The following is a 26,510-nucleotide window of genomic DNA, read 5'->3' as shown; positions in this document are numbered from 1 at the left end:
CATATTTTTACAAAATAATATTACAGCAAAACTTAATGTGGACTTTTTCTTTAAGGACCACCACACATTAAATGAATCATTTAAAAGACCACACCCCAGCAAAAGGGAGTCCAATTTCAGCTACACAACTAAGGGCCTGATTCAGCATTGTAAGAACAATGCTGAATGCAGATTCCTGATGGTTGGGAATCTGTGCAGGCGCCAGACCTGTACTGCGCACGTGCAGAAATGCAAAAGTAGGCAAGTATGGAGTGAAGGGAGTGGGAGACTGAGAGATACAGAGTGAAGGGGGGAGGCTGAGAGATACAGAGTGAAGCAGGATGGTGAGAGATGCAGGCAGAATGCGATGGTGTGGCAGAGAGACGCAGGGAGGAGATGATGGTGTGCTGAGAGATGACGCAGGGAGGAGATGATGGTGTGGGTGAGAGAAGCAGGGAGAAGATGATGGTATGGCCGAGAGATGACGCAGGGAGGAGATGATGGTGTGCTGAGAGATGACGCAGGGAGATGATGGTCTGGCTGAGAGAAGCAGGGGGGAGATGATGGTGTGGCTGAGAGATGATGCAGGGAGGAGATGATGGTCTGGCTGAGAGAAGCAGGGGGGAGATGATGGTGTGGCTGAGAGATGATGCAGGGAGGAGATGATGGTCTGGCTGAGAGGAGCAGGGGGGAGATGATGGTGTGGCTGTGAGATGATGCAGGGAGGAGATGATGGTGTGCTGAGAGATGATGCAGGGTGAAGATTATGGTCTGGCTGAGAAAAGCAGGGGGGAGATGATGGTGTGCTGAGAGATGACGCAGGGTGGAGATGATGGTCTGAATGAGAGAAGCAGGGGGGAGATGATGGTGTGGCTGAGAGATGACGCAGGGGCAGATGATGGTGTTCTGAGAGATGATGCAGGGAAGAGATGATGATGTGGCTGAGAGATAATACAGGGTGAAGATGATGGTGTGGCTGGGAGACATAGGGGGAGATGATGATGTGGCTGAGAGACGCAGGGGTCATTTTTTGGCACACGCTTTGTCGGCGTGTGCACACAGTTTGGGTGGGGTTCGCCATTTTTAATCTTGCCCTGGTCGCCGTAGACCCTAGTTTGCACCAAATCCATAGCAACAATAATACTATTACAGTACATTTGGCTCTATATTGGCAATACCTATTATTATATCATACATGCCCACAGTTCATCAGAAAACAATAAAAACAATGCATTTAGTGCCAAAGACATCATACCAGTATATGCTCTGTATACACACCTTCCCACATTGTAGTAGAAATACTTCCAGTACTATTTCCATTGCCTGCCTAACAATATACTGAAGAGACCACACTCTGACATGCTAAGACCCAAAACAAGGCCCATTGGCTACACTTCATTAATAAATGCTGCAGGAGGGTGTTAGATTATTGGGTAACTAATGATGCATAGCTACAGTGCAACACAAAATGGTATAACACTGGAGCCATACTGTATGTACAGAGATATTGCTTATTTCATATGGCAAATTGTGTGATCGAGATCCCCCAAGCTATGGGGAGGTATGCAATCATGCAAAATAAGCACATCAGCTCCACTGCATGTCAGTGACAGTGTGATGCCATTTAGCTTGAATATAATGGTTTGTGCATGATATTTGTCTAGAGGAAATGCACCCCATATATATGTACATATATGTACAACACTTAAGATTGCTTCCTAAGTAACTGCAGTGGACGGGAGGTGTGAAAAGAATCAATGTATGCTACGGTATTTGATGTCTTTCTTAAAATGTCGGGAAAAGACATGATGTTATCAGCATCATCACGGCCCTTCCCACTCACTGTTCACTCAATGTGAGCGGTCCTTAGGGGTCTATTCATCATCACTTAAATTCTAGAAATGCCGGTGAATATTAACATTTTCACCTACTTTTGTAGAAATTAAGAATAGGGACTACTCACTATAAAGGAAATGCAGGAGATATCACTAATATCTCCTGCTTACCTTTCGACCCCAATCTGTCCCGCTGTCCCCATACACTAGTATGGGGACCTAAATTCAATAAGCTCTGAAATTATATTATTTTTGGAGCTTGAGTGTGGGAGCAACGCTATCTTCAGATGGTGTACGCTCCCGCACCCCTTTTTTTCCGATGGGAAAGAGACCCCGGTTGCGAAGAGTCAACCCCTGTCCGGCTACTTTCGCAGGGCTTTGTGCGCCTGCATGAAGCCCAGTTGATGCAGGTGCACTAGCACTACCAAGTCAGCGGAGAGGATGGCGGCCACAGCTGATTTTCGGATCAGCTATCTCTGCACTGGAGAAATGTTGAATTGCTCTGATGAATATGTATCCACCACTGCTACTCGCAGCGAGTTGGATACTTAATTATCAGGGACCGGCTGGCCCCCGATAATTAACAATTTTAAGTGGACCCCTTAATGACATGAGTTACACATCACGGGTGGGATGCATTAAGCACTGCATTTTGGATACGATGCATCCCACCACTGATTGCATGCATAGTGGCTTCTAGTAATGTGGTATGTATGTACATTTAAGCAATGGACAGTTCCTTCGATAAGTGCTGTCCTTTGTGGTGTGGGGGCTTCCAGGTTTATGACCCAAGAGTCCCTCTGTGCAAGCACAGTCACGGGGGACCCTTGGCAGGATCCTTTTGGATCCCTCTTGGGGAAGTTTCAGATAACAAGCCCATAGACTTCTATTAGGCCACACCATCTATAGACGGCATTGGGAACAAGCTCCGGAATTTTTGCTTTCGAGAGCTTGATGCATATGGTGATTGCGGTCAAACCTCCGAAGACGTCATTTTTGTAGGTTTGACTGATATTTTTCAGTATAGTGCATCCCGTCCCTCGAGTGAATTGTCAGCTTTCAGGAGTCCCAGAAGACTGGCAATAATTTGTGAGTCAGCTATTAGTTATCTTAGCTAACTATGCATAAAAGACAAACTCTCTTAGTCACATTTACTAAATGCTTTTATTGAATGATCCCTGACTTTCTGTGCCTTTTGTAAGCAGCATATTGTGGAAATAGCTGTTATAGGTAAGCCTAGGACACCTACAGGGCCACATTTGGCCACAATGATTTTGTGCAGTTGTACAATACAAACACTGGCTACTATTGTATACTCTTCACCACACGTCCTGCTTTAAATTAGCTTGACAAAAAATAAATTACAAAAACAAGTTTTAAGTGACATTGTAACTGTGCATTTACTGATGAAATATAAGCATACATTTCAACTTACCTCGTGCTAATGAGTGATAGTGATTTAAGTGCATTTGAGAGCCAGGAGTCTGTCAGGACTTCAAGATCTGCTCGCAATTGAAGCCAGGCTTCTCTCTTAGCTGGGCCAAAAAGTCCTTCAGCACAAATAGGCAGGAAACCATAGATTAAAGGCTGCTCTCATGGAAATAGCAAAGTGACAAAGAAAGTATTTGAAATCTGGGACTTTGCATGGTGAAAATTCTGGACGGCCTGTGTCCTAAGTATTGTCCACCCAGCGCTTAGGAGGGCAAATAATTTTAAATACCTTGTATTACTGAAAGGATGTCTCAGTCTTCTCATCATTATGACAAACAGGATGGAAGTATAAGCAATGTTTGGATGCTCTCATTGGCTACATGTTGTCCGAGACCCTTTCAATTTAATATCACATATTTTCACACAGCATATTTTCATATATTTTCAAGATTTTCCTGAGTGGACCGTTAGGAGGTTAGCAGTGTCTCTGGGCTGACACTTACAAAAAGCCAGTACCGCCTTCCCAGTGTATTTAATAATAAATTGCACTGACCATTATCAGGAAGATAGAGTAAAAATACACCTGCTTAAGGGCATTATGAGTGGGATGGCTGAGACAGGCAGCTTGTAAGATCCTGAGCAAACTTTGGCGTCCAATATAGTTTGTGCTATATTAACTGTGATTGGCCACAGGTATTCTAGCCCAGACAACTTAAAAAACTTTTGCACATGGACACGAGTGAGATAAGAATAAGTACATTATGTTCTCTGATGTTTCTGAAATGCTCCATAATAATATTACATCCTCCAAAAATTATGTACCATTGCTAAGCAATTTATTAAGGCACTGACTACAATACATATTAATCTTATGTTTGAATTCTCACATAAAAATGTTTATGGCTCTGGGTCTGGAGACTCATGTCTAGAGCCAGCTTGCTAGATACTGCTGCCTCATTATACAGTGCAATATGGAAAATCACAGTGCAGTATATCCAGACCTGCTAAATCAATTATATGGGAATCTGGGGTTGCGTAGCTTTTCAAATTGTTTAACATAGGTACTGTAGCCTAGATAACTATAGGGATGCAGATATGAATAAACACACAGTGGACAGTAAACAGTATATGCAATATATTTTCAGCTGTAGAGACCCTTTTGAAGATTACCTGTCAAGAATGATGTCTGGTCACCCAATGGCTTTATGAGCATAACACAGACATATCTATATGTCACAGTCTTTTCAATCACCAGATCTAAACCCAATCGAACATTTCTACAATTTTCTGGAACAATGCCTGAGACAACGTTTCCACCCACCATTAACCATTTGAATAACTTTCCTGTGTATGAATGGTGTCGCAATCTTCCTGCCCAATTCCAAACATTTACAGGCTTAATGCCATGACGCAAACAGACTGTACAAGTTGCTTTTGGAGGTCCAAGTCGATATTAAGCAACTTTATATTGCTGTTTTGCGACAAAATAGACTAATACTGGAGCACTGACATTTTGGAGTGCTTTACTATATTCATATTTATACATCTATAAAGAGATTGTGACTTGTGCCATTTTCAGGAACTTTTTGTGCTATAGTTGTCATAGCCTTTGATGATATGCAATAGTACAATGAGGGATAGACGTGTCATAGTGAAAAATCGGGATGTGGTATGGTGAAATGAGGGGTGTGGTCGGAATTTAGCAAGAATGGGGTGTAATTACAGAACTCCATACCCAGGCCATAAAACATCCTCGTTACCCCTCTGTCTGGGAATATGTGCTTTCATTTTTGTAGATAAATGAGTAATAGCAGTTTGTATTACAGTCTTTCTTTTACTGATGTGCATATTGCACAATTAAACATACTTTACTTTAAAAGACAGTTAGTTAAATTTAAAACCCATTTTTTATCTCCAAAAATACAGAATATAGAGAATACCTCCTACATTGTTCTTGTAAGTATTGTACAGTTCTTTTACTCGTCTATATCGGAAAGCCAGCTTCCTCATCCAGTCTACGCCCCCTCTGACTCCAGTCGGTAAACACAAAGTTGTGCTGCTTGCTGCTGCCCGAAAGCCATCTGTGGCAAAACTGTAAGAACTTTGAAGGAAAAGTTTATTCAACACTAAGTGATGTTCAGAAACATACTGATGTGTCCACATACACCTAACCTCAATTACCAGACAGCCGCATCTGGTGCTCCACAGACTTAAGCTGGCCACACATCTAAAGATTATCTGTCCAACCAGCCAACTTGTTGATTGGTTGGAAGGAAAATGTGGTAAGGATGAAAGCAAATGATAATCAGCAATTTGCTCCCAAACGCCAGAAAATGGACAAAAACTGGTGTTTGAACAAATTGTTTAGATCAAACATTTAACAAACTTGTCTGACGACCATTTTCATCTGTTTTATGGCATTAAGGAGCAAATTGCTGATCAATAGTTACTACCATCCGTTACCAGTTTTTCATTCCAACCAATTAACAAGTTGGCTGGTTGGATGTAAGTTGGTCTAGTGTGTGGCCAGCTTTAGGGCCTGATTCAGATTTGGGAGTAGAGTAAGATAGAGTAAGTAACTGTGTATCTTGGTAAAACCATGCTGCACTGCAGGTGGGGCAGATGTAAACTGTGAAGAGAGATTTAGATTTGGGAGGGGTGTGTCCAAACTGACATCTAAATTACAGTGTAAAAATTAATCTGTCCAGCATTTGTGGGCTACATGCAAAGGCAGCCAGTATTTACCCCACATGCAAAATAAATGTATGTATTTGCATCTCTTTTATTGCAACATGATTTGTCCAGGTGCACAGTTACTTGCTCTCTCTTACTCTATTTCCAACTCTGAATCAGGTCCTTAGTCCCTGCGCTGTGCCATATCCAGCGATAGACTTTTTCACAAAATATGCATCTTGGCCGTATCGCTAATGTAACAAAATTACAACGTCCAGGTTATCCTGCCATTGCATACAGCTAAGTGCCTCTGTATGTGGCTATGATGTGAATAAGACTCTCAATTTAGAAAAAAGAATGAAAGCCCAAGAATCACTACCCGTGGCGGAATGTCCTGCCATGTGTCTCACACCATCTGGTGCAAAAAGGATAGGTGTATAAGGACACATCTGTACAAGTCTGACACACACAAATAGACAGATACTGCTCTTTGTTATTGCTGTTTTTATTTGAATTTTTTTTTTACATATAAAATAAAAATAGACAAAATTACTGCTATGGTAATCAATGTTACATTTAAAAAGATAATCAATGTAAATTAACACGATCATTTGTAGCTTGCACCTAATTTAGAGTGGAAAATTTACTATTAGACTGAATACAGGGGTTTCGTATAGTAGATCTACAGTAAAAAGATAGACAGTGTCTAGATTGATACCAAATGGTAAGCAGGGACAAAAGTTTGACAGGTATAAAAGGTCGACACACAAAACGTAGACATGGATGAAGATAGAGAGGTACAAAAGGTCGACAGGGTCAAAAGGTCAACATTGAAATGGTCAACATAAAAATGGTTGACACATATTTTTTTCCAAGCCTAATCTTCACCCTAACCCTTCCCTTGGTATTTAACCCTAACCTTCCCTCCTAATGCCTAACCTTAACCATTGGGGTAAGTGCCTAACCCTAACCATCCATCCTAGTACCTAACCCTAACCATCCGGTAAGCGCCTAACCCATACTGTCTCCTCCTAGTGCCTAAACCTAACCATCAGGGTAAGTGCCTAAAGGGGCCTATCCATTAGCAGATCTTTCTGAAAGACAAAAGATTTATCTTTTGAAAATTCCTGGGGCTGCTGTGACAGATATCTGTCATGTACATGACAGATTTTTGCAAACAACGAACGACGAACGATATTGCATGACATCATTCTAGGAGTGGATTTTTTTATGTTTCTATTAATTTTCATTAAAAAATTGTTAGTCGTTCGTCGTTTACCGCAAAAGATATTTCTAATATCTGTCAGCGATAAATGATAATTGACCAACATGTTGGAGAGACAAAAGACCAAATTTGTCGGCCGCGGGAGTGCGCATTTTTATCGTTCAGAGCCTATCCATTAGCAGATAAATTGAACGACTCAACGATAAATCGTTCATTGTTCAAATTTATCTGCTAATGGATAGGCCCCTAAACCCTGACTGTCCCTCCTAGAGTCTAACCCTAAATGAAAAAAAAAAAATGTGTCGACCATTTTAACGTCGGCCTTTTGACCCTGTCAACCTTTTATACCAGTCTATCTTCGTTCATGTCGACCTTTTGTATCTGCCGACCTATTGTCCCTGTCTACCTATTGACTGTCTACCATTTGGTGTCTATCTAGACATTGTCAACCGTTTTACTGTAAATCTATTGATTGGAACCTGAATACAGTATGTGCTATGTTTTATAGATCATAACTATTGTTTAACTTGGCACCACATTACCTTAAGTCTTGACCATTGTCATCGGACGAAACATCATCTACATGGACCTGATCACATTCCTGGAAAAAAAGTCATATACAGCCTAGAATGACCAATTATGAGCATATTTACTTCAAAAATAAGTATTGGCAGAACTAATGCAACACTTGTACAATTTGAAGTTTTACCATAAGTCTCAGTAGCAAAGAAAGCTGGCTTTATTCAGTCTAGTTTGATTTATGTATAAGTAACTTAGTAATGTTCTAGTTAATTGTGGTGAATGTTTTTAATGTACATCTTTTCTTGCTAATGTGTAAAATAACCCTAAGCCAGAAGATGGTGAATGTTTTTAATGTACATCTTTTCTTGCTAATGTGTAAAATAACCCTAAGCCAGAAGATGGCACTATAATTTCGTGTTTTTCATATTTACATTTCCACAAGACTGAAAGCATACAACCAGACTGTCACACAGGGTCTCAGAGGCTTATGTAGATGTACAGTAAGATTGATTTTCTTTTTTTTCCCCTTTAATTATATTTTTCCATACGGAGGGCCTGATTCCGAGATTTAAGATAATGCAATCGCAACTCCATTCTCTCACGGATCGCAGTTGCTAAAATATGCTAATGCCTTCCAAAGTATAAACGAGCCAGGGACGCCCACTGCTACCTTCTCATATACATATTGAAAGAGAAAAGAAGACTCGTTGTTGGGGGCACTCTTATAAAGCGGTACAGGATTCTGTGTAATGTTAAAATATAACCTTTATTCTAAAGCCTATAAAATATGTAGGATTTAAGAAACTCCAAGGAGTAATGTATATAAGAATAGTACAAATATTACACAAACAAAAAACATATGACATACTTTGCATAAGTGAGTATGCAGACTCCTATATAAATTAAATTTCAAGAATTATATAGGAGTCTGCATACTCACTTATGCAATGTCATATGTTTTTTGCTTGTGTAATATTTGTACTATTCTTATATACATTACTCCTTGGAGTTTCTTAAATCCTACATATTTTATAGGCTTTAGAATAAAGGTTATATTTTAACATTACTCAGAATCCTGTACCGCTTTATAAGAGTGCCCCCAACAACGAGTCTTCTTGTCTCTTTCAATATTTACTTGACTCTCTGACTTGGGGGAGCACCACCAACCCACTATTTATACACAACTATTGGTGTTTAATACTACCTCAAGTTGGTTTTGACTATGCAAACATCCCCACTGTAGTTAGTGTTAATAACTTAGGGATGTAATAATTCTATGTTTATCCTGTGCGAGCTCCAAACTTTCGGCCTGATTCAGACTCGGACGCTATTTGCGGCTGCTCGCTGGCTAAAAGGGGCCGGCTATTTAAATCATGCGCTTGAACTGTTTTGCGTAAAGCTGCCCACTATGCGCTCACACCTGTATAAAGACGCCCCTTTGCCATTCGCAACACACGTCATCTCCGGCAGTTGTAGGATTAATTGGGAACATCGAGAGACATCGGAGCTGCTCGCAGTGCTTGTGGTAGTCTTTTCCCACCACAACATTGCGAGCAGTTCAAGCTAAAATACAACCCAGTCACGTGTGTAATGACGCTACTTTGCTAATTATGCACACCCATTAAACTCGGTTCTGACGGTCGGGCACGCCTGCGTTCGCACAACCACACCCCCGTTTACAAGCACCTTCCACCCACAATTGGCACTATCTGCCAGTCAAAATAGCGGCCCGACTGCGGGCTACGGGCGAGCACTTTCCCATCGCACTGACTGGTTCGCGCACGCGCATTGCAAATCATAAGCATACACAGATTGCGAAAAATCACTCAATGCGAGCGAGCGCAGTATAGCACCCGGGTCTGAATCAGGCCCTTTGTCTTTCTCACCTTCTCATATACGTCTGATGACATGCAACAACGCAAACATCAGTAATATCGACACACATCGGGCAGCCATGCAGCATGAAAGGCAAGTCTAACCAGCCGCAAACACTGCAGCTCTCCAGACACGCAGAGAGCTCTCATACTGCGAAGGCACGCGCAAAGTCTAATTCATGCACTCCCATGAAGCAGTGTTTATATGGTCAGACACGCCTGTGTTTTTCTAACCACCACCCACATAGCAATCCTTCATGTCACATTGCGAGTAGTTCCTCTGTACGAGTGTATTCGCAATGCAATCGCTGCACTGCGCAGTGCGGCTTTCCTGCATATACAATAGCAAACAATCGCTCAAGCTGCATAAATATCGGCTTTGCGAAAATCTCTGAATCAGGCCCTGTGTATGCGCACAAAGGAATGTACGTATACATGTCTAAGAAGACTAAAAACACAAGGAGATACAGGAATATTTGTTATGTGGGCAATATTACAACTGTATCTGTGAACTTCTTTTTTTTGTTTTGTCGCTTACTGTCAAATATCACATTTTGTTGTGTTTCGTTGTCATTTTAATGGTGCTTTAATGAAACAAACATTTAAAAAAATATATAAAATGGTGATGGTAAAATCTGTGGCTATGTGTACAAACATCAAATTTATATGAAAGACGTTCATTTTGATTTATGACTCAAATGTTTATCTAACTGGTCTTTTTCAGCTAACTAGATTAAATAGACCCATTGGTTAGATATACTCTCTAGCAGAGTGTAATGCTATACATATCACAAGACACTACTCTACTACTGGTGGGGAATGAGTGCAATTCTTTGCATACATCTGTCATCTGCTAATGTTGGTGGTTTTCAAATTCCTTGTGCAAAAAGCTGTCCACTATGGTGAATTCAAAACAGCTGATGCACCGCTTGGCGTTGGATTCATGCAGAGGAATGACATAATCGCCCTTCAACTGAAGAGAATTGGTGATGTAAACTCTTTTGCCCTAATTTAGTTGTCTTTTTTTGAATTTTAGGAGCTACAGTATGGATAGACATCTAATTGTTCCATGATGGAATTACATTTTCATTAGTATTTATTTTTTATTTAGTCATTCGTAGTTCTAAATAAATTGCAGGTGGTGATAGTATTGTATTTTGCCTGTATTGATATGATGACACAAAGGGTAACCTGAGAAAAATAAGTAGATAACCTGTGCAAATACTATTCTCATTCATATAGTAAGATAATTGCTATTGCTTAGAAGTGCATATTATCACAAATGTATAAACTACATTCAGACATTTTTAAAACCTCCACAATTATTCTCCTCTAAACTTGCTGAGAAACCTCTTAAAGGACTTTGCTTTGTTTGGTAAATACACTAGTCTTATCTCCCCGTTCATCAAATGAGAGAGCAGCAGCAGCTGTTTGAAAGAGTACTCCCAGACCAAATTTAGCAACACCGTACACCAAAGATTCTGGCTTACCTCCAAATCATTAAAAAATAAGTGTGCATCGGCGAGGTTGAAAATCATTTCTTCCATTCGCAGTCCAAGAGTCACAGCTGTTGGTGAATCCTTTAAAACATGAAGTATTACAAAGTCTCAATGAGAAATGTAGCTTGAATAAAATTATTATCATCAGGGATCTGATCACAGTTGTCTTTAATTTCTATGACATTGTTAAAACCAAGTATATCTGATAAGATGCTTACTAGATCTAAGATTGTAATGTAACATTGATTTTTGGCACTATACTTCCCCACAGCTGCCTGTACCCATTTTTGTGTACTGTGAGCCTGATTCACCAAGGATCGCAGATGCTAAAACGTATGCAGATCGCCAATGTTTGTTTTCTGCGCATGTGTATGCATCGCAGTGCACGTGCGCAAGCGGCTCACTGCGAGTGGGGAAAGCCATTGCAGAGATCACGCAGATTCATTGTAAAGTGATTGACAGAATGTGCCGTTTGTGGGTGGTTACGGGGAGTGGACAGCCGAACGCAGGTGTGCCAGTGCGCTTTAACGCCGTTACAGGGGCGTGCATAAATTAGCCACTGCGGTGCCATACATAGCTTGAGTGTTTACTGCATACAGGAAAGTTATTATAAGTGAGGTCTGACCTGCCTTCACTGTGCGAGTGGTTCCGATGGTAATCGATGTTACTGATGATTTGGCTGGATTGCAAGGTATTGCGGATGTGGGAGAGGGAAGTGGGCATCTGCATGTTGTCCGTGCTGGTGCTTTGCAATTGCAAACATTAGCATACTCTTGCAGCAGACCTGCATACGCAATTGCAACCGCGATTGCATTAGCGATCCTTGCTGAATCAGGCCCTGTGTGTTTAGTGGTGTTGTACCTTACAAAGCACACATCACAAAACAGATGCAGTGATAAAGATTTATTCCTAGGAGTAAATTTACTAAGAAGAGAGTTCTATTTAAGAAGTGATGTTGCCCATAGCAACCAATCAGATTCTACTTCTCATTTATATAGCACCTTCTAGAAGATAATACCTGGAATCTGATTGGTTGCTATGGGCAACATCACTTCTTAATAGAACTCCCATCTTAGTAAATTTACCCCCTAGTGATATACCCAGCCCTACTATCGGTGGTATATTACACTGCAAGTACATTTTTGTCTAATGCATTTTCATAGCAGATTAAGGGGCAAATGTACTAAGCTCTGGAAAGTGATAAATTGGAAAATGATAGAGTGCCAACCAATCAGCTCCTAACTGTCATTTTTCAAACAAAATGACAGTTACAGTAGGAGCTGAGTGGCTGGTAATTTATCACTTTCCAATTGATCACTTTCCAGAGCTTAGTACATCTCCCCCTAAATGACATCTATTGTTTCACAATATAAATAGCACATTTATCCCATATAATTTGGGTACTCTTCTAGCTCTTTTACTGGGAAAAATACTACAGGAGGGATTATAGGGAGATGTTCAGTATATACAGTAGGAAAATAAGTAAAGATGTTTATAATAGTTGTCTAAGGTTATTTGAAAAGCATTATTTAGTAAGACAAATGAAAACAAAATATCATGATAAATGACACAGGATAAATTACATAAAATTATTATACACTACATTATACAATAAATAAGAGGGCTGATGAAAAAGAAAGGAGACTGCCTCTGTTTTCCTGTCCAATAGGTCGACATGGAAACACTTTGCTGGTTACTGTGAAGCTCATTCATTGATGTGTCTGAACCTGCGGTTGGACTGCCGTAGTCTTCTTTGTATGGTCACAGCAAGTAGAAGATCTTCGTATATTTCAACAAAGTGGATGAGGAAGATGTGTCTGTGAGATTACGTCAAGGATGTGTGAATACATTTTGTGTTAAACTTGGAAAAAGTGGAAATGAAACTCATGAAATGTTACGGAAATCATACAGTGGAGGACCAATTAGCCGTGCTGCAGTATTTTAGTGGTGGAAGCTATTCAAAGAGGGTAATACGTGAGTGATGTTCTGGGAAACTATCCACTATGGTTACAGATGTCAACATTGCCAAAGCTGTGTAGATGTTGCAAAATGATAGGAGGTTAACTTTACGCAAACTTTCGGCTTCACTTCTCATCTCCTTCTAATGGGTTCTGCATATTGTGACATAGTAACTGAAAATGCATCACGTGTGTGCCAGGTTGGTACCCAGAAATCGATTCCCTGACATCGATTGAGACGAGTGACGAATCGTGGATTCGTCATTATGATCCGGAATCCAAACAACAGTCCAATGCATGGAAACACGCAAATTCGTCTCCTCCCAAAAAATTCTGTGTGATTCCTTCGGCGTGTAAAGTCATGCTTCTGCTGTTCTTTGAAGCACACGGTATGATCCTACAGCACTGCGATCCCCCTGGACAGACAATTAATGGTAACTACTATACATATGCCCTGAGAACCCATTTGCGTGGAGCCATGAGGAAGAAAAGACCACATTTGCTGAAGAAACAGTGGTTTTTGCTCCAAGACAATGCCCGACCACATGTTGCTGCTGTTGTATTGGCAGCACTGACTGAAATTAATGGGACAGTACTGGAACACCCTCCATATAGCCTGGACTTAGTGCCCTGTGATTTATGGGCATTCCCAACCATGAAAAAAAAAAAAAAAAAACACTGCGCGGAAAAAAGTTCTCAACAGATGACGAAGTGAAAAATGCCACAGCTGCAACACTAACAGTGATGTCACAAAACCGTCTACTGCACGTCTTTGAATTGCTGAAGCGTTGAAAAGCTGCAAAACATTTATTGAATGTGAAGGGCGCTACTTTGAAAAAGAAAAATGTTCAGATCCTGTGAAGTCATCTGATCCTGAATAAAAAAATCAGTCTCATTACCTTTCAATCAGCCCTCGTACTAATGACATTAAATACTAATGACATGCCTGAAGTTTAGACTGCAATCAATATAGAAATATTACATGTTATATAGAGTGAACCAATAAGTATACACTGTGTGAGCTGAAAAATCATTTTAAACCTGCAAGTAGGTATTTATTAGTGTACATAATAAAGATCTGTGATGCTGACTTTACATGCACTACATGGCCCTGCCTCAGAAGTCAGTATTTTTTAGAAATGTGCACAGAAATACTGTAACTCAAGTCCCTATTATATGTGAAATCTTAATACAAGATTAGCGAACACATGCCAGCAAGAGATCAATGTCACAATGTGGTAAAAAAAACTGTTAATAAGGGAATAGGAATGTACCATATAAACTTAACAGATGATGATAGACTTCTAACACATGTGCTGTCTCATCAACCAAATTTTATTGAACCCCGTTCCCCACTGAGAAAGGATTTGTACTCAATCTTATGAGAGCGCTTTGGATCAAGGTCCACTGCATATGCCTACAAAGGAGATAAGGCATATCTGGAGTCAGTGTTAATAGGGAATGGCCAATGCATTATCAGGAGCTATGTGCTGCGGGTGTATTTATTCACTCCATTCCAGGCAGAGCAACTTCCTATGGAGGACGGACCATAGCGAGTTCCTGCCCTCACTACTGTATATTGCAGGGCAACTACCGCACAGAAGGCAGGAGGGATGCACACTTTTACAGCAGTCATCCCTCTTTGTTTAGCACCTTAGTAAAAAGCAAAAGTGGTATTATACCAATCAATGAATAGTTGTTAAAGAGAGAAGATGGTATTAAAAGTGGTGCCTTAATTGATACTAATATAATAAGAACGTTGTGTCTGTTTGTTTGTTCCAAGTTGGCGCAAAAACCTCTGAACCTATTTTCATGAAAACTGCATCATTTTGTATTGGAAAATCCCATAAATAACCTGCACTTTGTTTCATATCAATCAGTCATGTAAATGCTGAGCAATAACAAAACAAAATATATCAACATCATCAATGCAAGAGATAGGTGAGGCACCATGCACACGGCCTGGTATGGAGTGATGGGAGAGGTGCTTTGGGCCAGCGATCACTTGAATAGGATAGGCTACATAGTAGGCACACAGTGACATTGGTGTGAGTGGTGTATGAAAGCGTTGCTGCCACCAGTCTGTATAGCCCTGCTGGTCACGTGGGCCACTCCCGCGACAGGGCCCCTATGCAAAGCAATACAACTATGACACCGCAGATAAAATAAATGTTGGCAGAAGCAATTTCATCGTGGGCGAAGCCGTGGAGAACAGGTAGTTTAAAATAAATGGTTGGGGTGCAGAGAAATGAAACATATTGAGGATGATACCTTTAAAGCATTGCTGTATAAATTTGTGTCTGTACATATTACAATGGAATGGGAGTTGCCATGCTAGCTGGGGTAATCACGGATAGTGCTTTGTATTACTGCCTCACAGCACTGAGATCACGAGTTCAACTCCTCCTGGTTGTGGCCTATGCAGAGATTTTATGTTCTCATGTTTGGGTGGGTTTCTTCCCATACTCCAAAAACATACTGGTAGGTCCACTGGATTGTGACAAGGAAATTAGCACTGGTGTGTATGTGTGTGTGCACTCTTGTATGTTAGGAATTTTGGATTGTAAACTCCAATGAGCCAGAGACAAAAATGAATGACATATTCTCTGTGAGATGAAATGAATGACATATGTTCTCTCCGGGGACAGTGGCAGGTGTGGTGTTTACAGTATTTAGGTGGTTTATCATAATGCAGATGTCCCAAGAGGTGATCAGGGAGGACAGAAACCTTTCTTACAGCAGTGCACTGCATAAATTAATGGTGTGCATGGATTAAAATGCAGATACTCGTCCGTATGCATTGTACGCATCATGCAACTGCACTACCCCTATTCATAAGTTTGGTTTTAAAACTGTTATTATCATTGTGCACTGGCACCAGCCCTATCCTTGGTTGCATTTTCACTAAGGGAGTTGCATCAAAACTCCTTTGACGTTCCCTTGGTAGCCTTTATGTAAGCGTCCAATTAAGGTATACCTTTCACTTATGGTCCCTTCAGCTGCAAGTGAAGATGAGCTCAGGGGCGCCGAGAGGGGGGGGAGCGGGTACAGATTACCGGGGCCTGGGCTTCCTGAGGGGCCCGGCGCCGCTCCCCCTCCCTCACAGCAGCCCAGCACATGCTGTGTGCTGAGCTGCAGTGGAGACTGCTCGTGGCTGCTGAGCAGCAGCCACAGCAGTCTCCTATGCCTGTGGGGGGGAGCGATCACACTGATCGTGCCCCCTCTGGCTTTGAGCAGGGCTGAGGGGGCCCAGAGCGCCCCCATCCCCAGCGCGCAGCGACGCTTCGCAGCGCTGCAAATCTTTTTCTTTCTTTTTTGGGGAAGGGGGTGTGGCCACGCCTCCTGCGATTAGGCCACGCCCCCGATTTCAGCGGGCCTGGATGAGCTGCATAGAACTCTGAATTGTCTATGCACTTTTTCACCAGGTAGTGTGAAAACTCACAAGATTCATGCATACAACTGACTTGCATCTGCATTGGCCCCTATGTATTACAGTCTGTAAGAAGTCCAAGAGTCTCAGATTTTTGGCAAGGGAGAATGAATGCCTAGGAGGCCCCTTGTGGAACAGGCCCCTTATACTTGCTGCCAACAGCCATCTTTTGGGTGATATTTTCAAAAGATGCACATAAACAAAAGAACGCAAAGTCTTTTGATCTGCTGCCCCAGCACCATCTCTCCAAATATATCAACCAGAAGATGGACTCCAGCAGCAGGTATTGGAGGGACCCCCCTTAACCCAATGGCCCATCTGCAACGCAAATCATACACCTATTATATGAGGGAGGATCCAAAGGTCCGTACCCTGCCGTAGTAGTAGATGTCACCCTATATTGATTTTCTGTATGTATGTACTAAAGCAGGCGAGGTCAAGCAGTGGCTCTCCAGTTGTTGTTAAACTACAAGTTCCAGCATGCCCTGTCTCAGTTTGGCTAGTAGGGAATGCTAAAACTATGGCAGGGCATGCTGGGATGTGTAGTTTCACATCAGCTAGAGAGCCACAGGTTGGCCAGGCCTGTACTAGAGGTCTTAGTAGAAAACTGAGGAAAATTACAGCACAATTCTTCTTTTATTTATGCAGATATTGAATAATAAATGGAATAATATCACTAAAACTTGGGAACAACATCACTAAAAGTTGAAAAATGGAGAATACAGAAAAATGGAGAAAACTGAAAATCTAGCCGTCATTAAATAGCTGTAAACAAAGAAGATGACTACTGCAATTCATACTGAAGCTCAAGGAAAACATTTGTGGAAAGACTTTTGCTTCTGATGACAATGTCATGACTGCTGTACAGGATTGGTTTGAGGACCAATAACCAGACTTTTTTCTGAATGGAATTAAGAGGTTGGAGCATCAATAGGAGAAGTGTATTGAAGTAAATAAAGACTATGTGGGGACTTCTGGTGTTTGGGGCACCTAGAGTGGCCGCTGTTTACATGGGCTCCAGATCTTGCTAGTTTTAATTGCAATAAAATCGGGCTTTTACCATAAAAAAATACCTTTAGTTGAGTGCCTCAGCTCTATTAATACTCTAGCAAGGACTGTGACCTTATTCTTAGGTTTGGAGTAGCTTTCTTTACACCGAAGTCAAGCCTAAAAGGAGTACAGCGTGTATGACCGCCCTCAGCCATCTTTGGACGCAAAAACTGGGATTAACTGAGAATCTCTCCCTTTGTGACTCCTCTATTTCTAGCTATGATTTGGTGTGATCAGTGGTCCTGGTGATCGAGAGCAGTGTCCCTGTACAACTCCCGGTGCCAGATCAGACTCATCAGGCTGCCTTTTGTAGATTGCATACTGATTTGGTCTTTGTTTCACTATGTGATTGCACTGCTAAATTCTGCTGCAGCACAAGTGGTGAATATTACTACAAAGTCTTTATTTGAAGGTCTCAGTAACTGTGCACCTTTCCAGATATATTGACTAGAATTTCCTTATGTGAATATATAGTTGAATATTGCTGTAGTCCTGTTTAGCACTTTGTGGGATCACCAGCAATGGAGGCCATATTTTCAGCATCTGACGCTACAGCACTTGCTACTCAACTGGTGTTGGAGTTATCGAAGATCCTGATACCCTACCTAGATAACTAGTTTAATCGCTTGTCGTCTCTTGTAGACCCTGGCCCAGTCCCATTGAATGGCTGAACCCCTTGTCCAGCTACTCCAACTCAGTTACAATGAGTTTCATATATCTGCCACACTTAGAGCCGTATTCAATTTGAGCGGACCCACAATACTTTTCTGCCTCCCGGACTTTTCGCCTGTTTTGGAGGCGGAAAAGTATTGTGCGCGTGCCCGCGTAGCCCCGTATTCAAATTGAAAGTATGCGAAAATGGGACCCGGCGAAACTGGAACAAGTGGAAGTACTGTCAGATGCTCTGACATGGGGGTTCACTATGGTACCCCCTGATTTTGGCTTGCTGAAGGTATTTGGTGTTTTTAAATGGGCTCAATAGCTGCTAAAGTGCATTTTTGTATAAGTGGTGAAGAATAGTATTCAGGAGGTTTTTTTGCAGAAAATAACTTATTCCAGCAAATTTGGGGTACGTGAAAATGGGGGTCAGCATATTTAAAAGTTGGTAAAGTTAAGTTTAAAAAATTGTGAAAAATCCACCTACCGCAAGCACCTGCAATGAATAAAAACACCTGGGGCATACTTGGGGTCCCCCCTGGAGTCTAATTCGCTAGTTTTTAACTTTATCCCCCAACTTTTTTTTTTTTGCCTCCAAATTGAAAGTGATTTTTTGGGGTGTTCTTAACATGAGTTATGTATCAACGTATGCTGCACTACTCCTCCCCCATTGGCATGTGGACAGTGGGTTGTTGTATCTGTTTATTAGGAAGAAAACTGTTCCAAGGATACAACTACTCACTTCATTTTTATATCAGTGCTCTCTGCCTCACACTGTATATCTGCCTCCACATTCTGTTTTGATACTCAGCCCTCTTGTTACCCCAACCCCCCCATTGTACATTTCATTATTGATTCTGAGCACCGTTGGCTTTGTGACATGAATATTGTGTAACCACCCTGTTTTATTGGCCTGCCTACTGATGAATGTTCTCTGCAAGATTCCTCCAATGATCCCATGATATAAATCATGTTCCATAGATTATTTCTGTTGCATTCCTCATTTAAATAGTCTGATCTGGTCTGGCGCTTAAATCTTTTTTTTCCTATTCCATAAATGTTATTGTTTAACTGAGATTATTGTTGTTATTTTTTTTTGTTTTGTATATTATAGAATTACTCTGGCATTGTTATTCTTTAAACATAGAATATAATAACGAGTTCTATTCAGATTATTGGTATTCTCTTGGTACCATTTTCATTACTTTTAGGCAATGTTTATTTTTACATATATTACTGCTTTATTATACTGCAACATACTGCACCCTAAATACTTGCTTATAACATTATCTATCTATATTGACCAGTTGAACGTATTGTCTCCTACTAGTTGTTTTCATATATATATTTCACAATGTTTAGTGTAAGGTTTCAAGGGATGGAGACTGCTGCCCAGCAGTTACTTCCCACTCTATATTTTGGTTGGAAAAATTATAAAAAGTTGTGCTGAAGCTGAGCATTCTATGCACTCATTATTCTGTGTATTTTGTATCTTTCTCTAATGGTTTTCATATTGTGTCTAGCAATGGTTTTTTTTCTTCTTATCCATACTTTTTGTATGACCTGTAACAACATTGTAACAATTGTAATCAATGTGCCAATGTCAACTTGTTACATATGTAGTATCTACTATTTGTAGTATATGTAACTGATGCCTATGCTTCAATAATAGAAACTTAAAATAAAACAATAAAGACTATGTGGAAAAATAAATGCCATATGAACATAAATTTCCCTGTTATTCATGCTCAGGACACCGAACTTTGGATCCACCCTCATAGCTACGGCACTGAACCTCAATCTAACAAAGCGCTTTTTAAGATTAGAAAAATTTGGATATTTTTTATAATAAACCTAATTCCAAATTTCAAAACTACAGTACTGCAAAATGTTTAGATACTAGTGCTACGTATCCACTAGATGATATAATGAACGATAACGATATAGTTCAATCATTCATTATATCGTCCAGTGGATATGCCATCAACGACCAGCACTGCGCTGCTGGTCGTTGATGACGTCGCTCATCACCCGAACCTGCTGTCCAACCTGACGTTATCGTCAGGTTCTGCAGGTTCAGGGATGAGGGAGTATGCCGGCACAGAGCGATATATCGTTCAGTAAGTGTGCTCAATATCGTTAAGGACATTGAGCACAACACTGCCGGGGACACACTACACGACATCGCTCATGGAGCAAATCGTGTAGTGGATATGCACATTAAGGGATATATTTACCAAAGTGCGGGTTTTTAGAAGTGGAGATGTTGCCCATATCAACCAATCAAATTCTACTTTTCATTTATCTAGCACCTTCTAAAAAATAATAGCTAGATTCTGACTGGTTGCTATGGGCAACTTCTCCACTTCTAAAAACCTGCACTTTAGTAAACATGCCCCTAAGGGTTATATAGTTAGAAAACAAACCTAGATCCTGTATTTTGTTTGATTTGATCACTAGAAGAATGCACTTGAGCCCTGCAATCCTCATGATTTGTTAATGTTGAAATGTTGAGATTGTTCATTACTCTACCTCCTCCAGGTCATTATTCATCCAGCTACACTGATTTTTATCTCATTCATATGTTTCCACTCTGGTTCACTCAGTGATGTCACATGAATATAATCACCTCTTGGTGACCTCAATCACTTTCACTTATAACCCAAGTCCTCACAGGCTATCAATTGGGCAAGGCCTCTATGTTTTGCAGTGCATTAATTTATTGCTACCCATTTTGGGCCCTGTTATGGTACTAAGATATCAACTTTCCTGAACACAGATCTAAAATCTATTCACTTCAAACTAATGTTTGTGTTGTTATTGCCAAATATAAAGCAAGTTTAACTTTCGCATATCCCAACAACGTACATCCTCAATACACATTAATTGGGCAATGTAATCATACTTGCATACTTTTAAAAAAGCATTGAAGGGAGATTGTGAAAGCATCACCTATGAGCAAGGCGGTAAAGTGGACGTGTACTGCTACATCTGAGAGGCGTGTCATAAAATTGGTTTACATCCAAATGTAGATGAGCCCCAAAGCAGTTAGTAAAACCTATTTGTTCATGAAAACACACTGATGCTTTTGCTTATACAGTGCCTTGCAAAAGTATTCACCCCCTTTGCATTTTTCATGTTTTGTTGCCTCACAACTAGGAATTAAAATGGATTGTTTGAAGGTGTGCATCATTTCATTCACAGAACATGCCTACAGCTGTGAAATTGTTTTTTTTTTATGTTGTGAATCAAACATTTAGGACAACATAACAGAAAACTTCAGCGTGCATAACTATTCACCCCTCTAAAGTCAGTACTTTGTCGAGCCACCTTTTGCAGCAATTACAGCTGCAAGTCTCTTTGGATAAGTCTCTATGAGCTTGCCACATGTTGCCTTGGGATTGTTGCCCATTCCTCAAGGATAAACTGCTCCAGCTCCTTCATGTTGGATGGTTTCCGCTTGTGAACAGGAATCTGACCACAGGTTCTCAATTGGATTGAGATCTGGACTTTGACTTGGCCATTCCAACACATTTAAATGTTTCCCCTTAAACCACTCGAGTGTTGCTTTAGCAGTATGCTTCGGGTCATTATGCTGCTGGAAGGTGAACCTCTGTCCTAGTCTCAAATAACAGGCAGACTGAAACAGGTTTTGCTCAAGAATATCCCTGTATTTATCAGCATCCATCTTTCCCTCGACTCGAATCAGTCTCCCAGTCCCTGCTGCTGAAAAACATCCCCACAGCATGATGCTGCCACCATCATACTTCACTGTGGGGATGGTGTTCTTGGGGTGATGGGATGTGTTGGGTTTGCGCCAGACATAACATTTTCCTTGGCGGCCGAAAAGTTACATTTTAGTCTCATCTGACCAGAGCACCTTCCTCCATACATTTGGGGAGTCATCCACATGCCTTTTGGCAAACTCAAAGCGTGTATTCTTATTTTTTTGACTAAGTAATGGCTTTTTTCTGGCCACTCTTCCATAAAGCCCAGCTCCATGGAGTGTACGGCTTATTGTGGTCACATGCACAGATACACCAGTCTCTGCTGTGGATCTGTAGCTCCTTCAGGGCTACCTTTGGTCTCTGTGCTGCTTCTCTGATTAATGCCCTCCTTGCCCGGTCTGTGAGTTTTGGTGGGCGGCCCTCTCTTGGCAGGTTTGTTGTGGTACCATGTTCTTTTCATTTGTTGATGATGATGGATTTGATGGTGCTTCGGGGGATCATCAAAGATTTGGATATTTTTTTATAACCCAACCCAGAATTGTACTTCTCAACAACTTTGTCCCTGACTTGTTTGGAGAGCTCCTTGGTCTTCATGTTGTGGTGCCTCTTGCTTAGTGGTGTTGCAGCCTCTGGGACCTTTCAGAAGGGATGTAGTCTGGAAGCTGACGGTCTAAATGCCGACCGCTGGCTTCCAGATACTGTAATCCCGACTAGGGCCGAATGACAGGCATCTAAATCTAGATGCCTGTCATTTGACCAACGTCGGGAGACCGACGCCCGGCATCCCGATCGAGTGGATGCTGGGCGCCTCAGCGGAATGCCGTGGGGGGGTAGGGTTAATGCCGTAGGGTTCCCAGGGGGGACTTAGGGTTAGGCAGCCCCCGGGAAGTTAGGGTTAGGCTAGGGGGAGGGAGGGCTAGGGTTAGCAACCCCGGGGGGAGGTTAGGGTTAGGCACCCCCCCAGGTGACCTAGGTTTAGGCAGCGGGGTAGGGGGAGTTAGGTTTATTCACTTAGAGGGGGGTTAGGGTTAGGCACGGGGGGAGGTTAGGGTTAGGCACCCCAAAGGAGGGTTAGGGAGAAAAATAGGTTAGTTTATACTTACCTATGGACGATCGGGATTTCCTCCTCTGTCAGCCAGCCGCTGTCGGGATTTGAGCCGCCGACCATGTGGCCGGCGGTAATATGTATCACACCCTTTCAGAAAAGGTGTGTTTATACTGACAGATCATGTGACACTTAGGTTTCACACAGGTGGACTTCATTTCACTAATTATGTGACTTCTGAAGGTAATTGGTTGCACCAGAAATTTTGAGGGGCTTCATAGCAAAGGGGGTGATTACATATGCACATACCTATTTTCAGAATTTTATTTATAAATATTCTTATTTATATATATTTTTCTCATTTCACTTCACCAAATTAGACTATTTTGTGCAGATCCATCACATAAAATTCAGATTAAAAAGGTTGTAATGTAACTAAAAAGGTAAAAAGCCAAGGGGTTTTAATACTTTTGCAAGGTACTGTATACTGTGTTTTACAAGGGGTTCCATATAAGTGGCTACAGAAAACCTTATATGAAAATGCATGTAGCCATAGGGATCATTATGCCTTATAACCAATGCAGGGCAATGGCACTGATTATATAATTTGAATGTATATATCTCTGATTTCTTTTTTTTCCCAAGTATGTAACAGTTACATAATGCGGGTAAGATGCAATCAGGGAGATTGCTAGACTCCTCAGGGAGTCAGGGAGATTGCTACTATTTCCGGGAGTCTCCCTAGCAATGAGGGACAGTTGGCAAGTATGAGTGTAATGTACCTCTCTACTTTAACATTTGACTTTCAAAGTTTGTCCTTCTCAATATGTCTGTTTTTTTAAGTGCAATAAGGAATCAGGACATTACATAGTCATTTTACTGTAAGTCAGGTATATCTGGGTGTTCTCATTTTAGAACTGTGCATGGGCAGGGACCTAATAAATGCGCACTAGAAAGATAAACATTGTGAAACAATGAATATAAATACACAAAGTTTCTTCAACTAAAAGGGCACATTTACTAAGAGGAGAAAAGCTGTTCCTTGCTCTTGGCAGGTATATTGGAAGATATGAAAAAGCCTATTTACACTGTCACTGTGCCCCGATTACACAAATAGTGTGGCAATTATTAAAAGTCTTTTTTATATTAAAATATTTTCTTTTCTATTTTTTATAACTTCTTTTTTTATTTTTTTTGTAATGAAAGAGGAACTGGAAACACAGTTGTATTGTAATTATGACCAGTGATCAGGTTTGGTTCTCAGTGTGGGGTATGTTATTTCCATAGTTACACCTTTCCATCAACAGCATATCCATTGAAATTATTTTTAAATGTTGGCATGATGTGTACAGATGCACCTGCCGTGTAAAAAAAATTGCAATTGGAAATTGTATTCCACTGTTGGCAAGTTACTGCAAAGTACTGAATGTTACAATTGTGTTTTACTGCAGAGTTAATATATGTGTTGTATAGAGCTATTTAATTGTGGATCTTAAAAAAATGGTAAACAATGTAGAAATTAATTTACATTTCTGCTAACAAGGGCCCTCATTCAGAGCCGCTCGTTAGCGGCAGTACGCTCGTTCCGAGCGATGTTTGCACATCTGCGCATGCGTACGGTTTTTAGTACGCATGCGCGAACCAGTCAGTGCGGCCAAAAATCGTTGGTACGCAATATAGCGAGTGCCTGCTATTTTGAATGACAGAATGAGGCGTATGTGGGTGGTAACAGGGGAAGGTGCTTGAAAATGGGGAGTGGAGATCCGAACGCAGGCGTGCTTAAAGGTCAAAACGGGCGTTTTATGGGTGTGTATATTTAAAACAGCAGCGTCATTGTTCACGTCACTGGGTTATTTTATAGCCAGAACTGCTCGCAAATTTGTGGTAGCAAACACCAACCACAAGAATAGCGAGCAGTTCATACGCTGGTCGATGTACTCGATTAATCTAATAAATAGCGGACATGACGTAGGATGCGAGCGGACAGGGGGCGTTTTTAACAAATAAACGAGCGTATGTTTTGCTCGCTCGTTCAGACTTAGAGGTGTGAACAGACTACAATGTGCGTACGGATCATTTGAATAGCCACCCCTTGTTTTTAAACGAACGACCGCAAATAGCGAACGGCTCTGAATGAGGGCCAATATTTGTAGTGGAAGGAGTTAGAGCATTTTAAACAAGATTCTTTTTTAAGTTTTTGCACATTTGCAATGTGTTATTTTAAAATGTGTAATATCACTTTAGCTGGATTTCCTACTGCTTGAGTATATGAATATTCATTCAACAGATTCGGGTGGCGGACTGTAGATAGACAGTAATTAGTTAGACAATGTCTAGCTCGACCCCAGATGTTAGACAGTCAATAGATCGACAGGTACAAAAGGTTGACAGGAACAGAAGGTCGACACACTAAGGGTCGACATGTAAGAAGATCAATAGGTACAAATGGTCAACAGGTACAAAAGGTCGACATGTAAGAAGGTCGACATGTACAAATGGTCGACAGGGTCAAAAGGTCGGCAAGAAAATGGTCGACACGAAAATTATTGACACACGAATTTTTTATTTTTTATTTTTAAGGGTTAGGTTTAGGGTTAGGCACTTAAGAGGAGCCAGTGTCCAACGTCATTCCCTACTATCCAACGTCATTCCCTACCATCCAAGTGGGCATGGAGGGGGAATAAACCCATGTGGCGAGCGAAGCGAACCACCGTGCCCGCAGCATGGCAAGAGAAGCGAGCCCGTACGGGGCCGAATGGTATTTCTGAAAAAAAAAAAACCAGTGTCGACCATTTTCGTGTCGATCTTTTGATCCTGTCGACCATTTATACCTGTCGACCTTCTTCCATGTCGACCTTTTATACATGTCGACCTTTTGTACCTGTCGACCATCTTCCATGTCGACCTTTAGTGTGTCGACCTTTTGTACCTGTTGACCTTTTGTACCTGTCGATCTATTAACTGTCTAACATCTGGGATCGATCTAGACATTGTCTATCTAATTTCTATCTATCTCTTATACCACACTCAACAGACTCACCAGTGTACTGGGGGACTTTAATTCAGTGCTTATTGCTTCTCAGAGCGGTCGGGTGGAGGAACTCTGTGACCAATATCTTTGCTCATCTTTCCTTGCACCCGGTAATTATTGTAGTCTAGTAGTGGGTGACGTGGCATTATATATTAAGTTACCATACTGGTATTATATATTAAGTTACCATACTGTTCTTTGGACAGATAAAGTCCTAAAATGTTAAGAGAGGAATAATTGAATTCTGCCAATAAATCTAGTGACCACTTCTGCCAAAAAGTAATTGATGACTAACTTATTAGTTACTATATATGACAGTAATTGAATTAAATACATACAATACATGATTTCATTGTCATGTATTCTCCAGTAACTAATACTGTACCAACATTCAGAGCCGTAACTAGACTTTTTGGTGCCATGTGCCAGAAAGAGCATTGGCGCCCCTCCCCACATTTTTCAAATAGAGACATAAGACACACACCTGACCTCATGGGGAAGGGTCAGAGAGGAGATAGGGGAGGCCAGGAGATGCTGGAGATAAAAGAGGAGGAAGCTACAAGTGAGAATGAT

General features: G+C 41.1%; 1 protein-coding gene across 22 annotated transcripts in view; it reads right to left on the bottom strand.

Moving 5' to 3' along the window:
* Positions 1-26,510, bottom strand: part of EYA4 (EYA transcriptional coactivator and phosphatase 4) — a 297,758-nt gene that overhangs the window by 17,399 nt on the left and 253,849 nt on the right. For all 22 annotated transcript variants that reach the window (XM_088452214.1, XM_088452303.1, XM_088452311.1 and 19 more), the window contains 4 exons: positions 11,030-11,119; positions 7,686-7,744; positions 5,186-5,346; positions 3,250-3,364 (listed from right to left, as the gene is read on the bottom strand). In XM_088452214.1, the coding sequence (XP_088308340.1) occupies positions 3,250-3,364; positions 5,186-5,346; positions 7,686-7,744; positions 11,030-11,119 (425 nt within the window). The remainder of the gene's footprint in view (positions 1-3,249; positions 3,365-5,185; positions 5,347-7,685; positions 7,745-11,029; positions 11,120-26,510) is intronic.

Source organism: Taudactylus pleione, unplaced genomic scaffold (genome assembly GCF_031769625.1).
Source record: "Taudactylus pleione unplaced genomic scaffold, aTauple2 ptg000006l, whole genome shotgun sequence".
In the NCBI taxonomy this organism is placed as follows: Eukaryota; Metazoa; Chordata; class Amphibia; order Anura; family Myobatrachidae; genus Taudactylus; species Taudactylus pleione.
The sequence above is the reverse complement of the archived record's forward strand: the minus strand, read 5'-3'. Positions and strand labels throughout refer to the sequence as shown.